At 36.7% G+C, this 21,976-nt stretch overlaps 2 protein-coding genes across 10 annotated transcripts in view; both read right to left on the bottom strand.

The window, feature by feature from the left end:
• The window catches only part of Vps39 (VPS39 subunit of HOPS complex), a 44,626-nt gene extending 38,071 nt beyond the window's left edge, over positions 1 to 6,555 (bottom strand). For 2 of the 6 annotated variants that reach the window (XM_048793748.1, XM_048793749.1), the window contains exons 1-2: positions 6,247 to 6,555; positions 4,864 to 4,919 (exon numbers count right to left, since the gene is read on the bottom strand). In XM_048793748.1, the coding sequence (XP_048649705.1) occupies positions 4,864 to 4,882 (19 nt within the window). In that variant the 5' untranslated portion in view covers positions 4,883 to 4,919; positions 6,247 to 6,555. The other 4 variants (XM_015480777.2, XM_015480779.2, XM_048793751.1 and 1 more) reach the window with 3 other exon arrangements.
• A 4,709-nt stretch (positions 6,556 to 11,264) lies between these two features.
• The window catches only part of Tmem87a (transmembrane protein 87A), a 63,669-nt gene continuing 52,957 nt past the window's right edge, over positions 11,265 to 21,976 (bottom strand). For 3 of the 4 annotated variants that reach the window (XM_015480774.2, XM_048793756.1, XM_015480775.2), the window contains exons 18-20: positions 20,967 to 21,022; positions 20,193 to 20,223; positions 11,265 to 12,503 (exon numbers count right to left, since the gene is read on the bottom strand). In XM_015480774.2, the coding sequence (XP_015336260.1) occupies positions 12,462 to 12,503; positions 20,193 to 20,223; positions 20,967 to 21,022 (129 nt within the window). In that variant the 3' untranslated portion in view covers positions 11,265 to 12,461. The remainder of the gene's footprint in view (positions 12,504 to 20,192; positions 20,224 to 20,966; positions 21,023 to 21,976) is intronic. The other variant, XR_007343969.1, reaches the window with a different exon arrangement.

The following is a 21,976-nucleotide window of genomic DNA, read 5'->3' as shown; positions in this document are numbered from 1 at the left end:
TCTCAAAAGATGGTCCACAGATAATAATGAATGTGAAGAAGTTAGAACCCTTACACATTGCTAGCAGGAATGTAAAACAGTCTGGCAGTTCTACAAGAGATTTAATATAGAGTAACCCTGTGACTCAGCAATTCCATTCCAAGGTTTATACCAAGAGAACTGAAAACATACATCCACATAAAAACTGGACACAAAAGTTAAGAGCAGCATTATTTATAATAGCCAAAAAGTGGAAATAACCAAAATGCCCACCAACTGGTGAAACAAAATGTGGTATATCCAAACAGTGGAATATTAGCCAATAATTAAAAGGAAGAGAGTACTGATGCATGCTATAAAATGAATGAACCTGGAATCATTATGCTAAGTGGAAGAATCCACACACAAAAGGCGATGATTCCATTTATATGAAATGCCCAGAATAGGTAAATCCAGAGACAGAAAGATTAGAGGTTGTTAAGGGCTGGTGGGCTCAGGGAGCAAGGAGGAATGAATTTTAGTGGATATTGGGTTTCTTTTGGGAGTGATAAAATGTTCTAAAATTTATTGTGATCACAGTTGCACAACTCTGCAAATGTACTGAAAACCAGTGAATTGTATACTTCAAATGGATAAACTGTATGGTATGTAAATTACATCTTAATAAAGCTCTTATTATATACATATAAAAAGGCCTTGGCCACTGAGTGGGGTTAAAAACCTTAAGTTATATCATAATTATTTGAGGTTATGTTAAAACAGATTTCCAGGCCTTGTTAAGTTTCTGATTCAGTAGATTAAGAAGCAGGCTCAGGAATTTTCATTTCCTACAAGTTCCCAGGTAATGCTGATGCTGCTGGTTCAAGGACCACATTTTGGGAGGCATTTCAGGAAGATCCATATTACATCATGTAGGGAAGTTAATAATGTAAAGATATCTCCTTAGCTTTTTTTTTTTTTTTTTTTTGGCACTGGGGATTAAACACAGGGGCACTGAGCTAAATCTCCAGCCCTTTTTATTTTTTGAGACAAGGTCTCACTAAGTTGCTGAGGCCTCAAAGTTGCAAACCTCTTGCCTCAGTCTCCAGAGTCACTAGGATTATAGGCATGCACTACCACACCAGGCCCTCCTCAGCTTTTTGAAGTTGTAACATTAAGATCACTCATTCCTTTCATAAACTCTCTTGCTCTACAAAATAAAATACTGCCATGCGTGTTTAACGACAGAAACATGTCATCAGATGATTTCACTGTTGTGCAAACAACACAGGTGTACTTATGCAAACTTACATGACATAGCCTACTACACACAATCTACATGGTATACAACACTGTATATATCATTCCTCATTTACCAAAACATTGTTATGTGGGTGGTATATGACTATATTGGATACTAGCATAGATAACCTTTATTGTGCATATGTTGTGTTTGAGGAAATGCTAAACACATATCTCATTTTTCACTAATCCTCACAAATATTCTTTAAAGTAGGTCCCTTTATTAAAACAAAAAGTCTCCATTTTATAGATGAAGAAGCTGAGGCTTAGGGGATATAGCACTTGCCCAGTCATACATAATAGGTGACAAAGAGTTAGGATTCTAACCCCAACCTGTCTGTCCTAACCATATCCTGTGAAGCACTTACTAAAGCATCCCATGTCAAAGGATGGGTGTTGTTGGCCAGAGGCTGTCTGAAAGGCAGTAGTTATATATTTATAAAATCAGATCAGGTTCCATATTAGGAATATTTCTCCAGCCTGATGTCCTTAGTTGTCCAGAAAAAGATAGTGATTTTATGTTCGTTTATCTTATGTTTTAAAGAATAGGAAGGACATAGAAAGTAAGACACTGGTGCTTTAAGTGACATATACAGAAACCCAGAAATAGTACTAACCATGATGAAATGCTGGAAATTTATGCTAGAGTGAACATGGTGAAAAAGCAATTGAGTTCACAGTGTCTACTTTGTAAACGATACTATGTTTAGAATTCATTTATGTAGCATTGTATCAAGCAATTTAGCAATAATAAAGTCAATTTTGGGGACACCCACTGATACTTCAAATATAAATAAAAAGGAATAGAAAAAACTTTTAGTTCACTTATATCACATAAAATTCTATAGTCAAAACAAAGGACAAACATGGCTCACCATCTTCCCCATCCTTATCACTATACTCTGTCCCCAAGACCCCTATCAAATCCTGTTTTCCTTTCTTTCTATCAATGGTCTTTTCCCCAGGTCAGCCAAGGTCCTTCATTTTAAATTCCACAAGGTACTCCCTCTCCCAAGGGATCCCTGAAAACAGCCTTGTCTAGTTTCCAGCCTCACTGGTCTCATTCTGCACATTCTTTCACGTTTGCTGCCAGCTCTCTTAGAGTAGATCCACAATGCTTTCACAATGAGGTTAAAAATCTCATGAAAATGCACAACCAAAATATGAAGTCAAACTCCTAGGCATGACATTCAAGTTATTTCCCATTCTTATTGAAATGCTTATTTGCCAAGATACTTCCTATCAAATGGCTACTCAACTGGCCATAAAAGGGAATCAGAATAAATCCACTGAGATTTTTTTAAAATTGAAGTGTTATTTGTCCCTTTGCAAGCTTTCATTTGGAAGTGCTGAGGGAACACTATTTCTAGACCTCAAACTCATAAGGACAAATGATGTGTCTTCCAGATATGCTAACGATAAGAAACCTTAAAGGGATCTGATGTGGCTATGGAACTCAGGTAGAGGACCTGACTCATGTTGAGTCCTCCACTCTCTAGGACATGTCACCATATAACACAGCTATGCACACACAATGCAGAGAACAAGCCTTGTTACCAAACATTCAGCTTAACAAGAGCTTGTTAAGCTGAATATGGAGTCTTCTGAAACTCAATACTGCACATCAGAAAGTAGAACATATTACACAAATAGTTATCATACACATAACAAACAGGTAACATACAGCCCTAGAAAGCTCCTGATGACCTACTCCTGTGTATCAAGGTTGGACTTGATCTGTCCTGAGAAGTAAGGCTGGGCCCTCTTACTCATAATTAACCTAATGAAGCTCCATACAACAATGCAATGAAGTCCAACCTCTGCAATAAACAATTCCATTCCTGGACCAAAGATGGCTTCCATAGATATAGAAAAGGTAGTGACTGCCTTCCTTCTTTGAGTCATTAACAAAGAATAGGGTCTCACAAAGCATAAGCTCCTGATTAGCTGCATTAGAATCATCCAGACTTAATAAAAATGCAAATTCCTGAGTCCTGCATGCAGAGAATCTGATTCGGTGATTCTGGGGTGGTACCCTGAAATCTGTAGTTTTAAATATGATTTTTCTTTTCAGTGCTAGGAATCAAATGCAGGGCCTCACATAGGCCAGGAAAGGGCTCTACCACTGGCTCACACCCCAACCCCTAATTTTGTTTTTTAATTACACAAAACATCTATGTAGCTCCAAAGCTAAAATTATAAAAAATCTAGCTTCGCTCCATTCCACCTTCTCTTCTCCCTCTGCTGTAGATATTGTTTGGTAATTTTTGGCTTAGATTTCCATTGTTTTAGTCAGAAATACAGATACACACATACACACAAAAATCTCACTTTTTAAAAGGTTCTGAATAAACATTAAAGTTTGGGACTAAGTTCTAGAATCAGAAATGATTTGCAGGATATGAGACCTTGGAAAAATTCTTTAAATTCTCTAAGTCTCAGGTACTTCCTCTATAAAATGGGATTATTATTTCATAAAAGCCCAACATAGATTAGTACTCAGTAGAAATGGAAGTTATCACTACTATTATCATTGCTCATTAATTAAATATTTAATGAATATCCATTGAATCAGGAACTGTTCTACGCACTGAAGATACAGCAAAGTGCAAATCCAAGTTTCTGCTCTGAAGGAAACTTATTTTCTAGTGTGGAGAGAAAGAGACAATAACTAAATGTATAAAAGAAAATAGGGTGGTGATCCATGATATATAGAAAGATAAGGTTGAGTAAGAGAACAGCATATTGTTGGATATGGCACTCTCATTTATAGGATACTTAGGATAAGTCTTGCTTATTTAAGTGACAGGTCAGTAGAGATCTGAGTGAAATGAAGAATAAATCATATAAAATCTAGGGCAAGAAGAGTGCCTGACAGAGGAACAGTAAGTGCAAGGTCCCTGAAGTAGGAATGTGCCTTATGAGTTCATGGAACAAGGAAGGCTGTGTGACCGGTACTAGAAAGGAGTAAGGGGGAAGGGGGAAGTACACAGGAGATAAGCCAGGAAAGTAAACATGGCCAGATCACATCAGGTGTTACCAGCCATTGTGAGGACTTTGGAAATTTTAGTTGTGTTATGATGTCACTGGAGGATTTTGAGCAGAGAAAAGATGTGATCACATTTAATTTCAAAGGTTCACTCTTTACTATGTAGGTAAAAAACTGAAAATGACACAGGCAAACACATGGCAATATTCAAGACTACTACAGTAATTCAGATGAGAGATGATGGTGTCTTCATGAAGAACAGTACAGTGGAAATGGAGAGAAATGCCTAGATTCTAGATTTGTTCTAGAAGTAAGCAGAACAAACAAGATTCGTTGATGGACTGGATGCAATATAAAAAAGAATGAGCAAAGTCAAGAATGATTCCAAGGTTTTTGGCCTTAGCCAAAGAGATAAGTAGAAATGTCATTTGCTGAGATGTGGGATATAGGAGGACAGGCATTTTTGGAGAAGAATCAAGAGTAGGTTTGGCTATACTACTAGACATCCAAAGGAAAATACTGAAAAAGCAGCTGGATTATAAAGCTTCAGTTTAGGGAGAAACCATCAGTGTCATCCTTATTTCTATTTCCTAGGAGATGGGTTATGTCCTCACCATATATCTGGCCCCACATGATCTGACTCCTGGAGGTTCTTGATTGAACTTTCCATCTAGGGGCACAACATAGATAAAAGAGATAATAACGAGAAATAGCAATAATCACTGCTGCTTAAGTCTGAAAATAAAGTAGTTTTGAGGCAGAAGGAAGTAAAATGTCCTCTTGTGGCCTCCTGTGACAAAGTGGATTAGTGAGAGAGTCTAAGAGATATATGTACTAATGGTTTCATAGGGGATCACTGACAAGCTAAGTTAAGTATAGTAAGCAGCTGCATCCATTCTAATCAGAAGCATATCTTAGGCTAAGTTGGGTACCCTTCCAGCATGTTGCAATAATAGGCAGCATATATTTATAATATCATTTATCTTGTATCATAATCTGTTTATATATCTTTGTTCCCCACTGTATTCTAGGAGTCTAGGCACTGTTTCTTATTCATCCTGTATTCCCTTCACTGGCAGAGAAAATGGCCCATAATGTGAATCTGATAAACCAATAAAGGAATGAATTCCTCTGTGCACTGTCTCAGATTTTTTATTTTGTTAATTTCTATGACCTGAACATTAACAACAAAGATTGAAATTATTTCTGCTTGGTCTTTGGGGACACTTATCAGACACAACCACTCATGGATAAGCACACATGTTGGCATTTGAAAGACAATGTTTAGACTCTTGAAATCTTCATTCTGTTGTGATATGACAGAACACATAAGAGATGCCTGAGCCAGATTTCTGCACTAGTCAATCCCAAAGGATTATACGAGGTTACATGGGTTAGGTTTCATGACAGTTGGGTATGACGCTCTTTCACCTAGAAATGTAATGTGGGCACTTGGAATACAATGCAATCAACCACTTAGCTAGATGGAGTGTTACAATAACAAGTACTACCTGCAGCAAGGAAAAGTGAACTATGGGTAAACACTAAGGGGAAAAGGCACATGTTTTTAACTTGTTCACAATACTTAATAATAAACTATCATCTTTCACCTAGAAAACAACACAATCATCTGGACAAGTTCAAGCATCTGGCAGACAGAACTTTCCACTACTTTGACCCTCTACCCTGAGGATTTCTTGGGGATAAAAATGAGCCAATGCTCAGCACAATAAAGAAAGCTGACCCTCTAATTGCACAGAACACAAGAATGGGTGCTAAAAAGACTGATTCTTAAGGGATCGCCAGTCAGCCCCCACTAACATCGCTGTCTACAGCGGGTGGTCATCTCTCTGCTCTCCCTCATCCTAGACCGCTCTCGGACAGCATCCGACCGCAGTCCACATACAGTCAGACGCCTTTCCACATCTGCTGCCTAGCGAAAATTCCGGACCGCTCCCGCGCTGACCCGGTCTCGGCCCCGCGGCCTCTCGGCTCACCCCAGGCAGCCAGGCAGTCGATCTGCAGAGGCAGCTTTTCTAGGATCGGTACCGGCTCGAAAGCGTCGTGCATGGCGGCAGGGAGAGAGTCACCACCCTTGCCTCGCCCCAAGTATGCGGATCTGTGCTTTGAACAGAACCAGGGCGGGCGAAAGAGCAGATCGAGATCCGGCAAGGACCCCGGCTATAGGCCCCTCCGTAATACAGCCATGGTCAACACCGGACTTCCTGCCAAGGTAGTCCCGCCCCTTCCGCCACAGAAGTCCCTCCTCTTCCGTCTTTGCTCTCAAAATGCCGAATACGTCTGGTGTCTGTTTTCTCATCTTCTCTTGCACAGCGAGATCTCCTTGATAGGGAGTAGACACAGGCCTGAATGGAGGGGGAAATGTCTCAAATATTAAACACGTCGTGGGCAATGGCTATGGTGGTTAAGAACTAGTGCTTCGTTGGAATGGAGGTTTGCCATTTAGGAAATTAGCAGTATTTAGGAAACTATTTCTAGGCCTTAACTTTCCTAATCCGCGAAATGGTTTTAGTCTAAATACCTATAAGCTACTCTCGTGAGCGCCTAGCACCACCTGACATACTTTTTTTTTTCATTTTAGTAGCTGTAGATGGACAGCATACATTTGTTTCTTTTTATGTGCTGAGGACAGCATATATTTGTTTATTTTATGTGCTGAGGATCGAACCTAGTGCCTCACAAGTTAGGCTAGCACTCTGCCACCGAGATACAGCCCCATCCTCTGGCATATTCTTAATGGTAATACTGAAAATAATAACAGTTTCAATACCAACATTATATACCAACTCATTCAAGTACTTTAGCCTTATCTTTTTAAAACTGTAGATCAGTGGTTATTGTGTTCAAAAGACCAGCAGCATCAGCATCACCTGTGAACTTGTTAGAAATGCAGTCTTAGGCCTCACTCTAACTCTACTGAACCAAATTCTGGAGGGGAACAGCAGTCTGTTTTAATGAATTTCCAGGGTGAGTCCTGAGTCCATGCACTTAAAAGTTTGAGAACCACTGTTTTAGGGTAGGTTTTCTCAACTGCGGCACTATTGCCATTTACAGCAAGATAATTCTTGGGGTGGGGGCTCTCTTCTGTGTATTGAGGGATGTTTGGCAGCATCCCTATCCTCTATCCATCAGATACAGATGCCAGGAGCACCCTCCCAGAGATTGAAGAACCAAAAAATTCTCCTTGCCTGGTGAAGGGGATCCTCCTCTCACTGTCTTGACAAGGTCACAGTGAAAATAAGTGCTGGCAAAGCCACTCTCCCACTGTCTTGTCAAGGTCACAGTGAGGATGAATGCTGGGTTGGTGAGAAACCAAAACCATCAGACCTTTTATATGTAATTGGGACTTTTCATTTTCATGTTCCTGACAGGAGGCATGAGTATGTTAAATGCCAAACAAAATTAAATTTCAGATGGCTAGAATATAACAGGTAGTTCTTGCCTTGAAGGCTGTTCTACTGCCCCTCAGCATATCAAGGACAAAGTAGAAAGCTGCTCTACTATCTCAGCACATTGAAGACAAAACTGATAATGGACAACAATCATTCTCTGAAAGGTCACGAGAATTTTAGGCACCACATTGATTATATCAACTAGAACCCAAGCCTATATTTCCAGCCTTTTAGAAAAATTCATTATGCTCATTGTACAAAACCCACCATATGTAGTTTAATTTTTGATTAAGGAAAGTTAAGTTATACACTTAGGAAAGTTAAGACATATAAGGATACATTCTTTTCATTTCTATAAACCCTCTTTTACTTCACATAGGGATTTATGATGAGCATACTTAATACTGGTGGAAAGTGGACTGATGTTTAGAACTTACTTTTTATTGAGAAAGATTATAAAGATATAAGAACCAGTGCACCTTGACTGAGAAACAAACACTTTGAGAAAGCAGCTCAATCAGTTTTATGAGAATAAATTTAGGAATAAATTAAAGTAGCTTTAAAAGATATATTTTTAGAATAATGTTAGAAGTATTATTCTATTTAGATTCTTGGGTTTAGAATTCTTAAGTTTTTATTGTATGGGTTTCTAATATGTTTTAAGAATGGTTAATAAACTTTAGGATACTTTAAGATTTAAGGAGACTTTTTATTTATTTATTTAGTTAGTTTTCGGCAGACACAACATTTTTGTATGCATGTGGTGCTCAGGATCAAACCTGGACCGCAAGCATGCCAGACGAGCGCGCTACCACTTGGGCCACATCCCCAGCCCCTTAAGGGGACTTTTTTAGATGGGAATCTTAGATTAGAAATAAAAGTGCAGGTGTACTTTAAAACTTAAAGGTTAATGATAGGTTAGGAGACTTAGAGTCTGGTTACGTACTTTGGCATTAGTTAATAAGAAAATAGTACATCTTAGGAAAATCTGAAAAAATGTAAATTAGTGACACATCTTATTAATGATTGATAACTAAAAGTCACATCCTGGAAAAATGTAAATTGATATTACATTTTTCTATACTCTAATTATGGTTAAGAAAACATTATGTCTTGGCAAAGTTTTGAAATTGTATAATCAATGATGTATTTTGAATCTATAATGATGAGAAAAATTATAATAAAAGATGATCCAGAGAAAGCTCCATTAGAGCTCGCTCTCTGGAGATTGCTCCAACACGACTGTCTCATCTTTTCGCAGCCACCACTCATCCTTCAGGACTCCCTGGACGCCACTAGGGCAGGACCCCGGAACTTGCCAGATATCACTGGTTGGTAATATCCCTGGTTCTAGGCAAATAATTCTCAAATTTAATGTGCATACAAATCAAATGGATACATTGATAAAATGTGATTGTGATTTAATAGAATGTGAGTGGGGTCCTCAATTGAACATTTATGAGCAGGTGTTTAGAAACAAGCTGTGTCTCATATCCTAATACTCCCTTTTTGTTGGGGGGGGGCAAGGGTGTTACTGGGGGATTGAACTCAGGGGCATTTAACAACTGAGTCACATCCCCAGCCCGTTTTGTATTTTATTAGAGACAGGGCCTTGCTAAATTGCTAAGGCTGGCTTTGAACTCATGATCCTCCTGACTCAGCCTCCCCAGTCGCAGGGATTATAGGTGTGTGCCACCATGCCGAGCCTAACACTCCTTTTAAAAGCAAGTGAAGTGGCTCTTTTCACCCATGGGTCCTTACTGGCTTGGGTTACTGTTAGCATTCCCCTTGTAGAGACTTAAAAAAATAAAAAGGCTGAATTTGAATTGCAAGAATTATCTATATCTGGCAATTCCCACTAAAAATCATGAGCTAGGTCATAAACAGGCATTTAGGTTTAAAGCAAAAATCTAAAAAGGATGAGCTTATGATATGAAATTTAAAAAAAAAAAAGGTCCTGGTCATTTTACTTTCATAGTATTCATTTCTTAATATGTAATTTAGGGATACATATCCCATCTTTATCAAATGCTGTTTGATAATAAAATTAAAGTATATTTGCAAGTAGCTAAAACACAGTTGCTTTAAAAATCTTGTGTTATGGTCAAGTTTCACTGTAAAAGCTGAACATCACCTTGGAAAAAGGTCTAGTAGGCTAAAGGATCAAGACAAAAATAAATATAACTCTAAGGTTACACTAGGGAAATATTAAACTATAAATTCCTTCTGAGCCTATCCTAAGAAATGATAAAATATATCCAATTCCAGTACCATAGGAAGCCATAAATAGAATTATCAGATCCTAAGACATAAAATTTGTACCACACAAAACAGGTTAACCCAATAGGGTATTTTTTTGTAGTTTCAAGTCAACATCAAACCAGCCTGAAAAAATATGACCAACTGTTTTGTTGCATTATAACTATTATTCCATCATAGTGTACAAATGCAGCACAATACCACCAACCTTTTGCTAATGGATAAACAAGAGTACATCTCAGTTCTCCATACTGTCACTCTTTTTTTTTTTTTTTTTTTTTAAGAGAGAGAGAGAATTTTAATATTTATTTTTTTAGTTTTCGGCGGACACAACATCTTTGTTTGTATGTGGTGCTGAGGATCGAACCCGGGCCGCACACATGCCAGGCGAGCGCGCTACCGCTTGAGCCACATCCCCAGCCCCATACTGTCACTCTTTTTAAGAGGTTTTGTGTAGGTTGCTTTTTAAAAAATTACTACAGCAAAGAGTTGTAGAGAAATGCTACATAAGCCTCATCCAGACAGAGTGGATGACACATTCTGTATCACTATCTCACCAGGAAACTAAAGCTCCTGTGGAACCAAAGCAGACTTTTGCAAGAATATAACATAATGGAAAGTAGAAAGCCTATGGTGGCTGTGAAGGCCCTGATACTTTTTATATTAAATTGGTATCTTCTGTTGATCATTAATTTGTTGTAAAAAGAGAACATGAACTAATATCAGGACAATAAAATTCATGTTGAATGGCCTAACATCAGTTTGCTGAAAATAAAACCAATAAAGTCAACTTTTAAGAGCACATATGTCTTTTGATACTTTTGATAGCACATATGGAGGCATACGTGCTATCAAAAGTATGCACATGGGCTGGGGTTGTGGCTCAGTGGTAGAGTGCTTGCCTGGCACATGTGAAGCACTGAGTTCAATTCTCAGCACCACGTTAAAAAATACATAAATAAAATAAAGGTACTGTGTCCATCTACAACTAAAAAATATTAAGAAAAAAAAAGTATGCATATATTTTACCTACAAGATTCACTGCATTAACAGCTCCACCAAGTTTCCCAAATTTCCAATTGCATCAGAACTACTGATGGCTGCAAAGTTCTACACTGTTAAGTAAATAAAAAATTGTTAAAAAGCGAGAGAAATACTACATAAACATAAACACTCTGACTATATAGTATGAGTTAGTGAAGACTGTGGTCATGTGGTCAATGGTTTTTATAAAAAATAAAACAATCTAGAGTAAAAGCAATGAAAAGAAAATTTCCACAAGAGGAAGTTTAGAAGAAGGGTGTTCAGAGAAAAACTGAAATAAATGAGAAAAAATACATTAATTTTGTTAAAATTTTTTATATTAAAAAGTGGTATGACTTCTTATGTAGAACAAAAATCTTGGGAAGGCAAAATTGGAAAAACCATTAAAACAGAAATATAGTGCTTCAAGTGAATCCCATCACCTTGTGATATCCCTTATAAACAGTCTTCAAATTAACACCAGACACTAGAACAGTCAATCCTAAGAGCAAGCAGCAGCCCAGGGCCTCCCCACTATTTCATGCAAGAATAACTGTTTAAGCCAGCAGTATCTGTTTCCTTTCTATAAGCTCCCCTGAGGCATTATAGTCCCTCTAGCAGGGTGTTCAATCATAGCACTTAGATGCAGTGCCTCTGGGCATCTAGTGCAACCCCAAAGAATGGCATGAAGGCAAACAAAGCATTGCCTAGGACTCCACAATGCTGCCCTTGGAGGCTTACAAAACAGTAGTTAAAAGTCTTGAAGTGTGCACCACATTGCCAGCAATGGGATGTGTCACAATAGCAGATGTCAAAAGAGTTATGCTAATATTTCTCTTTAAATTACATCTGAAATAGAAAAATCTTTAATATACACCATTTGTAAACAAAATTGCACTTGATTTTCCTTTTTTGTAAATGATCTGAATCTCACTGTAACTGTTTCTCTCTTTTTCTCCTTTTTTCCCCTTTTGATCATTGATAGAACCATAGCTCCTTTACTCAGAAGGGCTCTTTTTATTCAAAACTACCTCTGCAAGATGTGACCTAAACTTCCCAGAAAACTGAAAGACAATTAACAATCTCCCCTATGACCTATGCAACTCCCTAAATAAATAAAATTTACAGGCAGTTGCTCCTGGAGATTACATATTATGGTGTTGATGGCAAAGTCCTTTAGAAGACATTAAACCTTTTAGTTTGACATATTAAACAACTGAAACATATAAAGTTCAGGAACAACACATAAGTTGCATAAACATCCATGTCAGGATTTGGGAGGGAAAGGGCATCGATGTTGTAAATAAGCTTGTAGATTTTTCTCATCCTATGAACGTGTTTTCAATAAGATATTCTCCTTGTTCTGACACCTCTTGCTAGCTCCAATGCACACAGACCAAGGAACAGATCAGGATGTCACTGCCTCCTTTAATCCCATGGAACAATGGAGAAGATTGACAAAGAAGCTGATCTCTTCCCTGATACCAGCCATCTTCAACTTCAGATCTTCCCATCCTTTACTCCATTTTGGACCTTTCAAAGTGTGTAATCATTCGTTCCTAGGGAGTTAAAAAAAGATTTATTCTAAGTATATTAATTCAAAATGGTATACATTCCAAATATCTTGTGTAAACTATCCAAATATACATTTTCCACAATACTATCTTAATTACTTAGAGCAAAGGTTCCTAAATATCTGTGAAGATTTTGAAACATACAAATGTCCAGGCCCCACCCAAAATCAACTGAATCAAAATGGCTAGTTTTGGGACAACAAACCACAATGTGTATTCAGGGTCAATTAAATGACTGAACAAATATTATTAAGGATTAATAAGGATTTGTATCTCAATTAATTCAGGAATTTAACTTGAAGAACCAATCTAGATGTGGACAAAAATTTAGTACAATACTCAGCATTACAACAAAATATTAGAAAGAACCAAGAGTCCAAAAATTGAGAGTTATGTTAAAAAAACTATCTTTACAACAAAATATTACAGACTTTTTAAAATTACACTGGATGAGAAAGCTCTAGAAACCTGCTGCACAACCTGTCAGATCAGGCTGGGCAGGCAGCAACCAAAGTTGGCAGATTTAAAAGGGCCGGAGAACAGGCTTTATTGAGATATCACTCCCGGGCAGAACTCGAGCAGACCCACAGAGGGAACAGGGGAAGGGTCTGAGGAGAAACCGAGTGGAAGCTCCACCGGACTGGACTTTTATGGGGCTTACAGCAGGAAGGGAAGGGCTTGGGACAGGAAAAGGTATCTCCAGGGTCCCTTGCCCCCTTGGAGTTGGTCAGGGGAGTTGGCTGAACTCCAGGATTGGCCAGGGGGTCCTGCTGATTGACAGGCGTTAGTCAGGAGATCTGGCTGACTGACAGGCATTTCCGCTGGCATCTGACTGATGTTCAAAGCAGCGCGGGCTGCTTTGTTCTAAGTTGCCACAAAGTCGCCACCAAGTCACTGCCACCGACCTAACATTCCAGCCTTACCATGTGCATATATTTAACCCCCTACTTAAGAATAGCTAAGAGAGTAGATCTTATGTTGTTTATATAAAATAGTATTTATACTATCATATTTCAAGTAAAAAAATTACCATTAAATTTCCATTTGTCATACAAATTTTTATATTTTTTTCATTTTTCCTTTGCTTCAATTGTTAAGTACCCATCACAAACATATCCCAAACTGATAGGATTGTAAATCCTTTTTGAATACAATTAATCGAATGAGATAATCTATTCTTCTGTTTTTATTAGAAATACTTTTCCTAAAAATTCTGTTTTTCTTTTTCATTCTAGCAGCTCTCCAAGTCTGCTGCCCAGTTGTCTCTATAAGAATATTTTACATTGTCATCCTAAGAATTTGCCTTGCCTCTCTTGTGTTGGATCCTTTATTTCCTGGATCCCAAATCTTTCTGTTAGTTTTCTTATTTTCATGGAGAACATTTTCTAGTACTTTCCTAAGAAGCACACATAGGAAATTAATTCTTATGTGACTTGAAATATCTTTACTTTAACCTAATATTGATGGTTTATTTAGGTATAGAATTATAAGTTAAAAACTATTTTTCTTAGGCTGGTGTTGTAGCTCAGTGGTAAAGCACAGAACACATGAGGCACTTGGTTCAATCCTCAGTACCACATAAAAATAAATAAGTAAAATAAAGGTATTGTGTCCATCTACAACTGAAAAAAAAATTTTAAAAAACACAATTTTTCTCAGAATTCAAAGGCATTGTTCTAACATCTTCTAGCTTTTATTGGAAGTTATTGTTATGTAATTTGTTTCTTCTGTAATTCATTTAAATTCTTTCAAGTTTTATAAAAAGAAAGGCCTTGGGGAAAGTGACATCGGCATACTGGCAAAACAAAAAGTGCTGGATACTCTTACCTCCACAAATGCCCTGGTTCAACAATACACCAGAACAATTCCTGGTGAAAAATTCAGGAAACAGCCTAGGGGCTCTTGTACCATGGAGTAAAACTAAATCAACTGTATCAAAGCCAAGAAGAAAATCTGAGGTCCCCCTTTTGCCATAATGTACTCCTTAAACCCTGCACAATGCCACATGAACTGTAGGAAACCTTTATCTCCTAGCTTCTCCCTGGGGAAGGAAGGGAAGGGAAGGATTAGAACCTATATCCAACATCTTCACCTTTCTAGAAGCTGCCAGAAAGAAGCTGGTTTTTGTCTTGACTTTTGTCTTAAAAAACAAAGGGCCCCCAGGTTAAAAGTCATGGATAACCAAGGTTTGGTTTGGATTAGCAATCACACACTTGCCAGCACAACTGCCTGAACCTCTCAAATTCAGTGCAGAGTGAGTCAAAACCCCTAAATCCCAGCCTCTCCCTGGGGAAGAAAGACTTGGACTGTGATTAACATTCCAAGCTTCGGGAAGTTGCCTGAAGCCCAGTGTGAACAAAAAAATAAAGAGCTTGAGGCTCACTGCTGCTCCAAGACCCACAGTGCAGTAGACAACAGGGGAACAAGAGATTATAAATTCCTGGGGAAAGACAGCAGATCCCTCTGACTTTGAATTCATATGTACAGAGAAGATACATATGCAGAGTAGGATGGAATTTTCCAGAGTCTCTGGCCAATCTGACTTGTGAGAATCTTCTGTACAAGGCATGTCACACTGAAAGTGATGATTTACTTTCTTTTTTAAGGAACAGACACCAATACAGAAAATTAATCAAAATGGAGAAACAAGGAAACAGGGACCAAACAAAGGAGCGAGAAAAATCTGCAGAAACTGACCCTAACAATTAAACAGAGGTTCATGAATTACCTAAGAGAATTCTAAATAACTAGATCAAGATAATAATGCATGAATAAAGTAAGAATTTCAACAAGATAGAAAATTTTAAAATATGCCAACAAACTGTAACCTAGAAGAAGTGAATAAACCCCTAGAAAGACACAACCCGCCAAGACTGAATGATGAAGAAATAGAAAATAAGACTTACAACTAGATTTAACTCAAAACCTCAAAAAAAAAAAAAAAAAAAAAAAAAAGCCCAGGAACAGATGGCTTTATTAGTGAATTCAACTAAACATAGTTAAAGACAAATATAAACTCTTCCCAAAAAGTGAAGACAAACTCATTTCAAAGGAACTTCCAAATGGACTCTATGAGGTCAGCATTACCCTGATACCAAAGCCAAAGACACTTCAAGAAAACTAATAAACCTGATGAATACCCATGCAAAAATCTTCAACATAACAAAAACTGAATTTGAAAGTACATTAAAAGGATCACACACCATGATCAAGAGAGATTTATTCCTGAGATGCAAGGAAGGTTCAACATACAAAAATCAATGTGATACAATACATTAACATAATGAAGAACAAAAACCACATGATCAGATCAACTGTGATACAGAAAAACATTTGACAAAATTGACCACCCTTTCATGACATAAATTTAACAAACTAGGAATACTAAGAAATTGCCTCAACATAATAAAGCACATAAGTGAATAAAACTGACTTCATATACAAAAATGAATAACTAAAAGCTTTGCTATGATCATAAAGAATACAAGAATGCCAATCTCACCATTTCTAGTCAATCAACACAGTACAGAAGTCCTAGCGAGAATAATTAAACCAAAAAAAAAAAGTAAAACAAACCTGTTAGAATAAATGAGTTCATTAATATTGCATGATACAAAACCAAAATATGACAATTAATGTCACTTTTTAGTTGTCAATGGACATTTATTAATTTATTTACATGTGGTACTGAGGATTGAACCCAGTGTTCACACAAGCTAGGCAAGCACTCTCCCACTGAACCACAACCCCAGCCCCTCTTCTTCATTCTCCTTTTTTTTTTTAACAGTGCTGAGGATTGCCTTGCACATATGCTAGGCAAGCACTCTATCACTGAGCTACCCAACTACCCAACCCAATCACTTACTAACAAAGAACTATCCAAAAAAGATATTAAGAACACAAACTCATTTACAATAGTAACAAAAAAAAATACTTAATTAAAACAATATGGTACTGGCATCAAGACTGACACAGACCAATGAAACAAAATAGAATGCCCAGAAATAAAACCTACACACATACAGTATATGATCTTTGAAAAGGCTATAAAGTCTATACAATGAGGAAAGGATAGGTTCTTCAATAAATGGTACTGGAAAAACTGGATATCCACATGCAAAATCTGTTTGATTTTAATAAGCTTGAATCTTATGTACATAATCTTATGTACAAAACAGATTAAAGACTTAAAACTAATATCTGAAACTATAAAACTCCTAGGAGAAAAAAAAAATAAGATTCTTGACACTAATATTGGCAACAACTTCTTGGATATACACCAAAAGCACAGGCAAGAAGAATAAAAATAGACCCAAAGAACTCAAACTGAAAAGCCTCTGCACTGCACAGGAAATGAGAGCATGAGAAGCAATATATGGGATAGGGGAATATAGTTGCAAATTATGCACCTGATATGGGGTTAATACCAGAAACTCTTAAAACTCAACAGCAAAAAAATCAATTAAGTTTAAAAATGGAAAAATGACCAACAGATAGAGGCCTGTGTGTGTGTGTGTGTGTGTGTGTATTAAATGATTAGCATCAAAAATCATCAGGGAAATAAGGTAGCCATTATCAAAAAGCAAAAAATAACATGTAGTGGCAAGACTGTGGAGAAAATGGATCCTTGAGTTCTGTTGGTAAGAATGTAAAATGGTATTGTAACTACAGAAAATAGCAGGTTCCTCATAAAATTAAAAATAGAACTACTTTTATGATCCAGAATCCCATTTCTGAAAAGAACTAAAAGCAGAATCTCAAAGAGATATCTGTATATCCGTGTTCACTGCAGCACTATTCACAATGGAATTTATAAGAAAAATGTCAGATATAGCGCGCGCGTGTACACGTACGTACGTACACACACACACACACACACACACACACCCCCCATGGAATACAATTAATTCAGTTTTAAAAAGAGAAAAAAATCCTGCCGTGGGTGAACTTTCAGGAGCTTATGTTAAGTGAAATAAGCACATCATAGAAGACAAGTACTTCATGAATCCACTTAGTATGAGGTATCTAAAATAGTCAAATGCATGGAAAGTAGAATGACAGATGCCATAAGCTAGAGGAGGCGAAAGGAGAGGCTGCTATTTAACAGGTGTAAGTTTCAGTTAAACAAGAATTTCTATAAATTTAATGTGTAACAATGTGCTTATACTTAGCAATACTGTAATGTAGACTAAAAAATGTTTTAAGGAGAGTAGATCTTATTGTTATATTTTCTTACCACACACACACACACACACACAAAGCCTCACTGTCACATACACTTGCAAAGTCCCACATAATTTATTCATAAAAGAAAACAAGAGGGCTGGTGTTGTGGCTCAGTGGTAGCACACTTGCCTAGCAAACTCGAGGCCCTGGGTTTGATCCTCAGCACCACATAAAAACAAATAAAGGTATTGTGTCCAACTACAACTAAAAAATAAATATTAAAAAAAAGAAAGAAAACATGAATACCTATACCTCAGATACAGCATTCATCTCCAGAATATAAAAAGAACTCAAAACACTTAACACCAAAAAACCACAAATAACCCAGTCAATAAATGAGCAAAGGAACTGAAAAGGCACTTCACAAAAGAAGAAATACAAATGGTCAAAAATATATACGAAAAAATGTTCAACATCTCTAGCAATTAGAGAAATGCAAATTAAAACTAAACCGAGATTCCATCTCACTCCAGCCAGAAAAGCAATTATCAAGAATACAAGTGACAGTAAATGTTGACAGGAACATGAGGAAAAAGGTTCACTCATACATTGCTGGTGGGACTGCAAATTGGTGCAACCATTCTGGAATGGAGTATGGAGATTCCTCAGAAAACTTGGAATGGAACCACCATTTGACCTAGCTATCCCACATCTCAGTTTATACCCAAAGGATTTAAAATCAGCACACTACAGTGATGCAGTCACATCAATGTTTATAGCAGGTCAATTCACAATAGCTAAGCTATGGAACCAACCCGGGTGCCCTTCAATAGATGAATGAATAAAGGAAATGTGGTATGTATACACAATGGAATATTACTCACCCATAAAGAAGAAAGAAATTATGGCATTTGCCAGTAAATGGATGAAACTTGAGACTATCATTCTAAGTAATATAAGCCAATCCCCCAAAAAACAAAGGCCAAATGTTCTCTCTGATATGTGGATGCTCACCCATAACAAAGGAGGGAAGGGAGGGGAATGGGAATGAGAAAGATAGCAGAATGATTCAGACATAACTTTTCTATGCTCACATATGAATACATGACCAGTTAACTCCACATCATGTTCAACCACAAGAATGGGATCAAAATTGTAATGGGCTGCACCCCATGTATGTATAACATGTCAAAACATGCCCTACTGTCATGTGTATCTAAAAATAACAAATGAAAAAATTTAAATTAAAAAAAACATGGGCTGGGGTTGTGGCTCAGCGGCAGAGTACATGCCTAGCAGGTGAAAGGCCCTGGGTTAGATCCTCAGCACCACATAAAAATAAATAAACAAAATAAAGGTATTGTGTACAATTAAAAAATAAATATTAAAAAAAAAACATGAACAGATGATTGTTATCAGGCCACCAAAAATATGGTGGTAAACCCTTTATTTCCATGAATGGCACAATCAGGTTTCATGCAGTCAGACCTCTAGTTGGAATACAGCATGGCTAGAGAATTAAAACCAAAGGAAAACCCTGATAGAAAATAATTAGCAGAGAAAGACCCCATGATAGAGACCTCAGAACTGCAAAATACACCACAGAAAGCAAAGTGCTATGTGGATAGGTTCAAATCTCAATGTTAACGGTCTCAATTATTTCAACTAATAGCTAAAGAATTTGACACTGTATGCAGTGTTACACAGCAGGTCAGTGGAAAATGAACAAATCATTTTTAGTATCCAGTTCAATAAAATGAGTCAGAATCAGAAAAGATATTTCTAGAAGGCTTTCTGAAATCAAGACATTGTAGAGTAATCTAACATTCCAAATAGGTTTTAAAACTAATTCCTATGAACCCAGGCCACAATTCTTAAATAAGACTTCACGTAAAGCCTCTTAATTGAACTATATGGAGGCATATTAAATCTTAAAAATCAACATGAACATTAGCAATACTAATTATGATCCTCATCGTCTAAAATGGTAGTGACATAGGAACATGAAATCTAAGAGATAACAAAATAATTTACATTTTGTCTACTGTATTCCTTTCTCAAACTTTTTATTATTTTGCCAAATTTAGCTACATTCAGATAAAATTTTAATTTCCTAGAGACAGTATTTTTTACTCAATTTAAGCAAAAACATCTTCAAGTCTTAACATATTATTCTGGAAAAGAAAAAAGGGGACATGCTAGACAGACATAAAGAAATGAAACCTTCTTGGGGATGGGGCTGTGGCTCAGTGGTAGAGTGTTCGCCTCACATGTGTGAAGCACTGGGTTCGATCCTCAGCACCACGTAAAAATAAACAAAGGTTGAAAAAAAAAAATGAAACCTTCTTTATTGTATTTGTATTTCCATTCTTATTCCTTTCAGCTCTACCAATTATAGTTCTTTAGTCCACACTGAGTAAAAATAAATAGAATCTCCCTAAACAAAGGATTCATGACTTGCTAGTAAATCACAAGATCCAAAGACTTAATACACATATGATTACTAACCTCATCTGAATCCAGAAGGGCCGGAAGTGCTCTGCAAAGAGAAAAACACTAAATTGAACAATGTAAAATAAAGCCGTAAATGGTTCAAAAAAGTGGAATAATGATTTTTTGTTGTTGTTGTTGTTAACAGGTATTAAACCTTGGGGCACATCCCCAACCCTTTTTATATTTTATTTTGAGACAGGGTCTCACTAAGTTGCTTAGGGCCTTGCTAAGTTACTAATGCTGACTTTGAACTTGCAATCCTCCTGCCTCCCAAGCTGCTTGGATTACAGGCCACACCATGCCCAGTATGAACATGGGAATGCGGGTATCTCTTCAACATAGTGATTTCCTTTGAAAATATACCTAATTTAAGCTTTCTTGTGATTTAACTAAGATTTGTATCTTATTAACACCCCCTTTAAGGGGAGATAAAAAGCAAATAAAATAAACAAGAATCAGAGTTTACTAGAATTGTATAGAGAACAATAAACATGTTCTACAATATGATAGAATCAATATTTCATTAATATTACAGCTCTGGAAAGGAACTCAAAAATTTCAAAAGTACTAACTCATTGATTTTGGGAAGATCTATAGCTAAATCTTTCTAAGCCAAAATGTCATCTGAATGATTAATCCCAATTATTTCTTTTGTACATTATTTCTTATCTACTAAAATCATTCTTCAGCATTTTAAATTCTCATTGTTATACTCCTCAGCTCTTTCAATAAGTAGTACTAACTTTGAAATAGGATCCTTACAGTAATAGTAATGATTCAAACACTTACACATCTGTCACAGAAGAAGGAACATTCTCTTCTACCCACTTCAAATCATCTTCCTGCTGGGAATATAACACCAATTGTTATTCAAACACACTGCATAATACATCAAGTAAAAATATGTTTTAAGATCTTTAGTCTTTTGTAATTCTAAGTAGTACATACATATAACAAATGAGACTTCTAATAGGAAAGTCAAACTATTAAAAAAAATTTTTAATTATCTTCAACTAATTTCTCCCAAATGTCCCCACTACCCATTGTTTTTCCTGGTAACCATTGCTCTACCCTTACTTCTATGAATTCAACATTTTTGGATTCCTTATAGAAGAGAGATCATGAAGTATTGTTTTCCTGTGCCTGGCTTATTTCACTTAACAAATTGTCTTCCAGGTTCATCAATGTTATTGAGAATGACAAAGTTTCTTATTTTAAGACTGATCAGTATTAAACTGCGTATATACACATTTTCATAATCCACTCATCCAGTAACACTTTGGTTGATTCTATATAATTGCTATTATGAATGCTGCAATGAACATGGGAATGCGGGTATCTCTTCAACATAGTGATTTCCTTTGAAAATATACCTAGTAGGATCATACAGTTCTATTTTTGAGAAACTTCTCTACTGGTTTTCATAACAGTGATACTAACTTACATTCTTACCAACAGTGTGCAAGGGTTCCCTTTACTCCACAAGCCACATGCTCATCTTTTGTCCTTTTTTTTTTTTTTTAATTGGTACTGGGGATTGAACTCACGGGCATTCGACCACTGAGCCAAATTCCCAACCACCATCCCCAACACATCTTTTGTCCTTTTGACAACAGCCACTCTAATGGGTGTGAGGAGATATTTCATTATGGTTTTAATTCTCAATTCTTGATTATGATGATGAGCATCTTTTTTTTTTTTCACATACTTATTTGTATTTGAATTGTTTTGAGAAATGTCTAATCCGGTCTTGTTTTTTTATGGGGTTGTTTTCTTGCTATTGAGTTGTCTGAGTTCCT

Source organism: Marmota marmota, unplaced genomic scaffold (assembly GCF_001458135.2).
Source record: "Marmota marmota marmota unplaced genomic scaffold, marMar, whole genome shotgun sequence".
Taxonomy (NCBI): domain Eukaryota; kingdom Metazoa; phylum Chordata; class Mammalia; order Rodentia; family Sciuridae; genus Marmota; species Marmota marmota.
Note: the sequence above shows the minus strand (reverse complement) of the source record. Positions and strands in the feature narration are given on the sequence as shown.